General features: G+C 39.1%; 1 protein-coding gene across 1 annotated transcript in view; it reads right to left on the bottom strand.

Moving 5' to 3' along the window:
* prdm6 (PR domain containing 6) overlaps positions 1-9,732 on the bottom strand; it is an 82,056-nt gene extending 72,324 nt beyond the window's left edge. Inside the window, 3 exon segments of the mRNA XM_076078870.1 lie at positions 9,015-9,132; positions 9,378-9,629; positions 9,631-9,732. Coding sequence (XP_075934985.1) covers positions 9,015-9,132; positions 9,378-9,629; positions 9,631-9,732 — 472 coding nt within the window.
* Between the last annotated feature and the right edge of the window lie 268 nt (positions 9,733-10,000).

Genomic DNA, 10,000 nt, shown 5'->3' with positions numbered 1-10,000 from the left:
TGTTTAATGGTGCTCTGGTATTTATGAACCTCACAGCTGTGTGAAGAAAAGTCCTTTTTATGGCTCCACTGAAACTAAAAGGATTCCTAAACGTGGAAACTTAAAGATACACAAATGAAAATATATCTTAGAGAAAGAGTTCAACGTTTTGGGGGAACTTCAACCACAAACTGTTCTTAGATTTCCTGGATGTTTGCAGATTAAACAAACCAGATACAACATGCTAGTAGGACTAACTTTGAACTTTGAGCCAGGCTAGCTGTGTCCATCTGCTTCCAGTCATTATGCTAAGCTAAGCTAACCCTGTCCTGATTCCAAATTCTTACTTAATGCATGGGCATGAGAGACCCATGAAAAGAAAGAAAATAGTGACATGTGTTCTTAGACATAAGATCAGATAAAGCTTTAGTGATTCTAAGGTCAATTGTTGTGCAGCTGTTGCAGGAAATAGTGCAAAAAATGTAACAACGCAAGGTTAACAACGCAAGGTAACAACGCAGCGTAACAACGCAGCGTAACAACGCAAGGTAACAACGCAAGGTAACAACGCAAGGTAACAACGCAACGTAACAACGCAACGTAACAACGCAGCGTAACAACTCAGCGTAACAACGCAAGGTAACAACGCAACGTAACAACGCAACGTAACAACGCAAGGTAACAACGCAAGGTAACAACGCAAGGTAACAACGCAGCGTAACAACGCAACGTAACAACGCAAGGTAACAACGCAACGTAACAACGCAGCGTAACAACTCAGCGTAACAACGCAAGGTAACAACGCAACGTAACAACGCAATGTAACAATGCAACGTAACAACGCAGCGTAACAACGCAACGTAACAACGCAACGTAACAACGCAGCGTAACAACGCAACGTAACAACGCAGCGTAACAACGCAGCGTAACAACGCAGCGTAACAACGCAGCGTAACAACGCAACATAACAATGCAAAGTAACAACGTAACGTAACAACGCAACGTAACAACGCAACGTAACAACGCAACGTAACAACGCAACGTAACAACGCAACGTAACAACTCATTGTAACCTAACAACTTCACCAGCAATGTAACAACTTAACAACTGTAACTAGCGTTAATAAATAGCAACTGCCCGTAGCGGTCTTTCTTACACAACACTACTTCACAGCGTAACAAAGTTACGTAACAAGCAAAAAGTCAACGTTTACTTTTGGTTTCACACAAGAGAAGAACAGCGGTCTCCTGGGTGAAGGTCCTGTGTTTGTTGGACCTTTGTGGAGTTTCCTTGCTTGTTATATTCCTTATTTAATCACGTAACTTTCAATAACAGCCACATGTCCTTCATCAGCAGGAGAACGACATGAGATGTGACTTAAAGCTCTGGAAAAACTTCCAAAAAGGGACTTTGTTACATCATCTCTCACACGGAGAATAAAGTCTCCCAGAGAGCAGAACAGTGTCCGCTGTAGATGAGCTGTGACCGTCCGTCCACAGCGACACACTCAGATTATTTTCACAGCTTCATTAGAAAGTTCAGAGCGCAGAGAGACGACGAGGAGACGACGAGGAGACGACGAGGAGACGACGATGAAGACGAGTTCAGACTCACACCGTCGACGTCTGCTGCAGAGTTTCACTCTGAGCTCTTTACAGAAACACTGGAGCTCTGATCACTAAATACTGATACAAATACTCACACAGTTTTACTTATTCTTTGATCAAATAGTTTCTTATTTAAACCAACATTTTATTAATTTTAGTTTGTTTAATTTATGCAAAGTTCTTGTACATTAAACATGTTAGAACTTTTATGTCTTTTGTAAATAAAAAGGTTTTTGTTGGTGTACTGTATACTGAAAATACTGTGAAGCAAACTCAAGGAAATATTAACAAGGAAAATATTCATAATTACTACAATATATTTTCCACACATGATCTATTTTATTGAAAAATATATGTGCATTATATTTTGTAAAATATATTTTGTATAAATTTATCTAAACTTCTAAATTCAAGAATTATAGTAATTTATTGTAATATTCCTTAAAGAAAAATTACAATGTATTTATATGTATTTCCAAATATACACACTGGTTTCTTTATATGCAGTATGTTTGTACAGTATTTGTTCTACTGCTAGTACTACTCCCAATATTACTTATTTATTATTACGATATTACTAGAACTTTTACTAAATGGCTGATAATGATAATGACTCAAAAATAAGATTAAATGCTGAAATGTATTTTTTTTTTTAAAGTTTCAATTAAATAATTGACAAAAAATAAAACCGACACAAGGTTCACTTTCAAGACATTTTCCGGAGCTTTCAGTCGCATCGTGTGGACTTCATGTCACTACAATAACAACGTGATGAATAAAGCTGAATTATTAAAACTACTGATAAAGACCAAGAGAGCAGATGGACCTTCTGTTCATAGTTTCCTGATATTTTAACTACTCATTTTGATGAACAATGAATCTTTAAAATAACATTTGTCGTGCTGGTTTTAATGCTTGTTTTCACTAAGTTTCTAAAAAGCACGTTTGAATTGATGTTTTCATGTTAATATGATGGTTAACAAGCTTCCTGTGATGTAAAATATCTCTTAATGTAACACATGTATAATGTGATTTTTGGTTTTACCACTAAGGTCCACTTGTGCAGCAGTAAGAGGACAACACGCTGCTCCTCTGCCTCGTGGCTGTAAACCTCTTTCCTCCAGGAAGCCTTCGTCCTCTTCCTCTCCTTCAGACTGATGAACTGGCTGTGAACTTGTTATGGCATTCTCTCCTCGCCGCCCATCATTCAAACTCAGTATTCTGTTACATCCATCGCCAGTGTTTAGACAGCTCCGCTCCGCCTCTGATGTCCGAGCGCCGGACGCCGTTGACACTGAAAACGTCTTGTGAGACGATTCTTACTGGTTCGTTCCCACAAAATGTGGATTTCTTTCTTTTTTTCCCCAAACATTTTATCTTTTAAAACATCTACTTTTATTCATTTGCCTCGATAATACAAACGTAATCCTGAGTGATTGACTGTCAGAGTGAAACACGGTTTCCTGACCGCTCGCCATCACAAACAGCGAGAAGGTCGCGGCTCCGTAACAAACTCCGACTTCTCCTCAACAGAACCATCTCACTTCATGAAGACTATCGATGTTGATGACTGCGTTTGTTTCCAACACAGCTGTGAGTCCAGATGAGGACGGACCACACAGCGAGGCTTCGCTCCTCCTCCGTAAACTCAACACAAAACCACCTCTGCAGCCTCTGAGCCTCTTTTAGCTCCTGCTTTTGGTTTTATGGCATTTTGTACACTAGCAGCTCAGTACCAATCAGCAGACAGACACGGTGAGAGACTAGCTGGTGAACATGGTGGAGCATTGAGCAGCTGATAGGAGCTGGTGGAGACCAAAACAGAGCTACAAGAGAGTCACATTCATCAAGTGACACAATATGATTCATACGTGATAGTAACTGTGTTAAGTTGTTTTGGAGCCATTCTGCCCTCTATTAGAAATAAACCACAGAATGTAACTTTATGAATAGTAATGTTTTCATGAGCACTTCCAAAGCATCCCAAGAAAGTTACCTCTTTATGTATTTGTTTAGCATCTTTTTTAGTAGTTTTCTTTCTCTTTGTAGTAATTTTGTGTTTCTTTATATAAATTGTTTGTCTCTTTGTTGATGTTTGGTGACTCTTTGAGGTTGTCTTGCTCCTTTTCAGTCATTGTGAGCCTCTTTACGTCTATGTTTTGCATCTTTTTGAAGATGCTTTTCGTCTCTTTGTAGTAATTTTTTCTCTTTGTAGTTGTTTTGCATCTTTTTGTAGTTTGTTTGTGTCTCTTTGTAGTTGTTTTGCATCTTTTTGTAGTTTTTTGTCTCTTTGTAGATGTTTTGTGTCTATTTTTGTAGTTTTGTGTCTGTTTGTAGTTGTTTTGCATGTCTTCGTAGTTTTATTGTGTCTCTTTGTCATTGTTTTGCATCTTTTTGGAGATGTTTCGTGTCTCTTTGTAGTTTTTTGTGTCTCTTTGTCATTGTTTTGCATCTTTTTGTAGATGTTTTGTGTCTCTTTGTAGTTGTTTTGTGTCTCTTTGTCGTTGTTTTGCATCTTTTTGTAGATGTTTTGTGTCTCTTTGTAGTTGTTTTGTGTCTCTTTGTCGTTGTTTTGCATCTTTTTGGAGATGTTTCGTGTCTCTTTGTGGTTTTTTTGTGTCTCTTTGTCATTGTTTTGCATTTTTTTGTAGATGTTTTGTGTCTCTTTGTAGTTTTTTGTGTCTCTTTGTCATTGTTTTGCATCTTTTTGTAGATGTTTTGTGTCTCTTTGTAGTTGTTTTGTGTCTCTTTGTCGTTGTTTTGCATCTTTTTGTAGATGTTTCGTGTCTCTTTGTAGTTGTTTTGTGTCTCTTTGTCGTTGTTTTGCATCTTTTTGGAGATGTTTCGTGTCTCTTTGTGGTCTTTTTGAGTGTCTTCCCGGTTGGTGTTTTTAATTGAGTGAGTCAGGTGAAGGACCCCCTTAATAATCCATCCATGAGCTTGGTTAGCTTTCATTAGTTAGGATTTAAAAGGTTGTGGGAATGCTGTACGTTGGGTGACACAATGATACATCTGTGAGACGATATACGTGTTAGATATTTAGCTGCACTGTTTATACGGTTGTAGATATCTCTTTGATATTTCTGTATGTATGATTCTTTAGGAAAGCAGTGTGAACACGTCAAACATGAGTTCATCGTCCCACAGTAAACATGGAAAACTTCAATATTTGTATTTTATTCTCCATGTCTACTAAGTGACAGGAGAGCAGATCAGAAAATGTTTTTTTTAAATATTTAAATAATATTTTTGGAGCTTCAACTTTCTCTAAAAGTTGTGATTAAAGTTTGAATTTAAAGGATATTCTGTTTGTTTTCTTAAGACATAATGACATGGATTCACTTTTATTTGTCATAAACCTGCAGCTACTAAATATTATGACGGCGTTATTTTCTCCAAAACATCAAGTAAGTTTGAATAAGTTTGATTATTGCTCATGTGTCTGATATGCATCTGTATTTTGAGGTGCGTAATGTTTTTAAATATGTTAAAATGTCAGAATTGATCATTTAAAAATCAATCTGCCATCTAAAATGCTATCACTCCCATATTGATTGACAGCTCTTTAAATGCACCGATTAAAATGAGACAATAACTAAATTCTTATTGTTTTCAGGAAAAGAAGCCAAATTTAACCAACGCATATAACTTTAGACCACCGACCGAACTCTGCGCATTTACAGGAGCAGGTTCACGCTCACAACATCAACTCAGTCAGTTAAACACAGTGGTACGATGTGTTCTGTCTCTGGACGACTTTTGTCAAGTCTGAAAGAAAATAAGGATTACCCTGATGACGTCATAGTGATGTCATCAGGGTAATCTCAGTTTTGAGTCGGAGACGACACGTTTCCAACAGGAAGCGAGCGTTACAAACTGGAGGTGTGGAGAGCAACAGAGATGGAGAGAGAGGCTCTCATGAAAAGATGCCGTCCTGTTGCATTATGGGATATGTAGGATCCAGTGACTCGTTGGATTCTACCGTTCCTCCTAAAATTATAAAGTGTAACATTAAATCACCCTTCAAAAAAGTAAAGTCACTAAATTAGACATTTGATTGTTTCATTGAACCGTCTGATTTCATTTTATCTCCAAACGTTTTGGTCCAGATTGTTGTTTTGAAGTTTTCTCGACCTTAAAAGAAGTCAAAACTATTTTATTTTTAATAATCCAAAATCACATGTTGCTCTAAAGGACTTTACACTGTTTGTGATTCCAGAACAATACGTTATTATTTTAATCTATAACTGTTTGCATGAACTATTCTAAAACACTCTTATTAAATAATAATGTTTTATGTATATTAATTCATCAGGTCATTAATATTTCTACATTTTCTTCATCAAACAGGAGAAAACTAAGTTATTTAACTGTTTGATGGGACTTTACTGAGTTTAATATATTTAAATAATAAACATGTTAAATGAAGGAAATATGTGAGAAACTATAATAATAATCTATAATAAACACAAATAATATGACAAATATTCATCACAAAAACATTTGACTTCACCTGAAAACACCATTTATGTTTTATTATTATTAATATATATAATTATTATTAATATTATTATAATCATCATTGTTATTATCATCGCTGTTATTAATATTATTGGTGTAATTAATAATTGAGGTCAGACGGTGACACATGAGGGAGTGTGTGTGTGTGTGTGTGAGTGTGTGTGTGTGTGTGTGTGTGTGTGTGACTGCTTTATCTACACTAACACGCACGCGCACACACCCCAGAGACCTCAATACAGCCGTGTTGGGATGATAAATGGCGGGCTGGTGGCCGGAGGATCGATCCCCCCCTCTCTCTCTCTCAAACACAAAACTATATACGGCAATTAATTCCTGCTTGTCCCTCCATCCCTCATCAGCCCTGCCGGCGCCTATCGACGCAGATTACTGCTGATGGTCCGTTTTATCACCGCGGAATATACACACAGACGCGCGCACACTCACGCGCACACACGTGATATAATCTCACTGTTGAGGATCGCTGCCTGGAACCAAAAGCAGCGAGAGTCACTTCATAATAGAGTTACGATACATTAGTCACAGCGAGAATCTACACCTTAAATAACGAGATTATTAGACAAACTAACTGCTATTATAGAACGATGTGATTGGTATTTGATTATATAAAGATGCAGTTTAAAAGAGTCACATTAAAAGTCCAAAACTATAGAAATATGACTTATACAGGAAAACAATAAATCAATAAGATGATGTGCTGTTATAAGAGAGACTGGTAAAGGTTGGACACATTTAGAGAAGCTCAGCGCGACACAATCCACCTTAAAGTCATAATATTATGGACTCATTATGTATTTATATATTTTATAAATACCATTATTAAACTAACTGTAACACACAGCAGACACACTGAAGCACTACTTTATACATATTATAATTAATATACTAATATTAAAATAAAACCGTGATTGGTAGAAAATAAACATTCCATAAGGAAACAGAAATAATGTAATCTATTAAAACAAGAGTTTTAAGACAATAAGAGTCCATAAAATGACTGTGGAACCTGCACGCGCTCATAATGAGTAAAAGACAGTAAAACAAGGTTTATGTTGATTTGCTTTTCTTTCTTTTTTAAATAGTTATTATTGAATTACAATAATACTCTAGAGACAAAAACAAGAAAAGAAAACAAGCAAAATAAATATGTTATTATAAGACGATGATAGTGTTGAGATACAGTAAATTAAATTAAATCAGGTACAGAGAAGTTCAAATAAACAACAACGCATTTCCACCGTAGACTGTCCAAACTAACACACAGAGACTTCGCTTTGATCTCCACGTGCGCAGCGGGAAGCGGAGCGGCTGACGGTGACGTCGGCTCAAACCGGAGAGTTTGGAGACGTGAACCCGAACCGTCTGATTCCTCGTGTTCATGCGAGTAACGGGCCACGGATTTCAAACAAGACAGCGGGGCGCGCACGCCCGGTGTGCGTGTGTGTGTGTGTGTGTGTGTGTGTGTGTGTGTGTGTGTGTGTGTGTGTGTGTGTGTGTGTGTGTTTGGACAGATATTGACAGAGCACCGTCATGCGTAAAGACGCGCACACACGCGGACTCTTGCACCAAAGTGGGCCTCATAAAAGGAGTTCGATGAATTCATGCGGAATATAAATGTGTTTAATTATTTTACTGCGGAGTTAAAAACTGTAAATAACAGAAGTATAAAAACATTTAGATTAATAAATTAAAAACGTTTAAGTAAATTTTAAAAGATGAAAAAAGAAAAGTCGGTTTGAAAGCTTCTGAAGAGCCGTTTGATTTGATAAAAACTGGACCTGAAGTGAAGAAAAACTAAAAGGCATCGATCGATCTCTTTGATCGCAGTTAAAGTGAGATTAATCATTAGCGCGCGCCGACATAAAATAAAAGAAAACACACTCAAATGTGAGCGCGTGAAGGCAGACAAGTGTAAACCCCGACTGCTTCATTTACATACAATCGGAATGAAGTCTGGTTAATATGAACCGCTGCTGTGTGAAGGTCTGAACCCCGGACAGGCTGCTGACCTCTCACCTCTGACCCTCCTCCTCCTCCCTCCTCCTCCTCCTCCTGTCCAACACTGCAGCTGTCAAACCAACTGTAGCATTTCACATAAGGCCACATTTTAATGATGAATTACATCTCATATTGAAGTATTTTTTTATATTTTAAACTGGTGAACAATTTACTAAAATGATCATTATTTTATTTCTCACCTTCTTAATTGTATTGATTTCAAGTGAATGTTTAGCTGCGATTAAGTTCTGATATTCATTTTGTGGGGCTTTGATTGAATAAATAGTGTAGAGATATTATAAAAAACATAAATAATATATAAAGAAATTATGAATTAAACAGCTGCTTAGCCAATAACACCACATTCCCTGCAGGAATATTATACAAATATGATAGAAAGTATTCAGAATTTGATTATAATAATTCCAGAACAATTAAAAGAGATTAATTACATTTGAATAAAACTTAATAAACTCTGTTCAGCGTCGCACACACACGATTCTTTAAGATATGTTATAGAAATATGAAGCAATAATTATTAAAGTTTCTACAAACTCTTTACTGTGTATCAGAAAAAAACAAAAGTCACTGTGAAGCCACCGAAGAAGTATAGATTACTACTAATAGTTATTATTTCAATATTATAGAAATATAAAATATATTCATATAATTTTACACATTTAAATAAGATTAAAACGACAGAAGTTTAAAAGTCACTCAAAGACCGTTTGGGAATCTTATACGAACATCATCAGAATAATATAGCGTCAACACACCTCGAATGAACTCCAGTGACCTGAGGTGTGTGTGTGTGTGTGTGTGTGTGTCTGTGTGTGTCTGTGTTGTGTGTGTGTGTGTGTCTGTGTCTGTGTGTGTGTGAGTGTACGTACGGTTGTTGAGCTCTCCCGTCTGGTTGCTCAGAGGGATGATCTCCATCCTCTGCTGTCCGTACAGGTAGTAGTCCAGCTCCTCCGACGTCAGCTTGAACCTGGTCGGTTTGCCGCCCTCCTCTGCTCCTCCTCCTCCTCCTCCTCCTCCTCCTCCTCCTCCTCCTCCTCCTCCTCTCCTCCGCTCTTCACGCTGGACGACACACGCCGACCCCGCCGCAGCTCTGCTCTTTGGCCTGATGGAGAAGCCCCGCTGCTGGGTGGAGACCCTGCTGGTTGTCCGGGGGTGCGATCACCATAAGATCTCCTCCTGGTCCTGGTCCTCCTCCTCTTTCTCCTCCAGGGCCGGCACACATGGGGGCCAACGCCCTGCCCGAAGAGAGCGATCTGCTGGGGAACGGGCAGCTGGGAGAGCCCTGCCGAGGTGGAGATGGACATGGAGGAAGAGGACGGGGTGGGAGCTGCTGCAGCTGAGGAGGAAGAAGCCGAGGAGGACGTGGAAGAAGAGGACGAGGAGGTGCAGTGCGTGGAGGCCAGGAGATGGCTGTGCAGGCGGGACGGGCGCAGGCCGTCCATGGGGATGGAGAGGCGGTCGGGTGGAGGCGGCGGGCACCAGAGGAGCCTTCAGCTGCGCCTGAGGGAAGAGCTGCTGCCAGTGCTGCAGGTAGGACGGGTCCACCTTCAGGAAGGCCGAGCCGCTCGGGTCACCCGGCTTCAGCATGGCTGCCCGCGGTCTGCTGGGGGGGGGGGGGGGGGGGGGGGGGGCAGAAGGGATGAGGTGTCAATCATCAGCATCAGAGGTCAGGGTCATGAACGTAACACAGAGCGCGTTAAACTCAAACACAACTGTGTCAAATCCACCACAAACACATTACAAACTAGAAGCCAAGTCACATTCCAGACGTGTTGTTTTACTGATATTTTACAGGAAAACACCGTATGTTCACCTTTATAAATCACTCCCTCTATACATGTAACTGACTAGGACT

Source organism: Anarhichas minor, unplaced genomic scaffold, assembly GCF_050575085.1.
Source record: "Anarhichas minor isolate MPS153535 unplaced genomic scaffold, ASM5057508v1 ptg000068l, whole genome shotgun sequence".
Lineage (NCBI taxonomy): Eukaryota > Metazoa > Chordata > Actinopteri > Perciformes > Anarhichadidae > Anarhichas > Anarhichas minor.
Note: the sequence above shows the minus strand (reverse complement) of the source record. Positions and strands in the feature narration are given on the sequence as shown.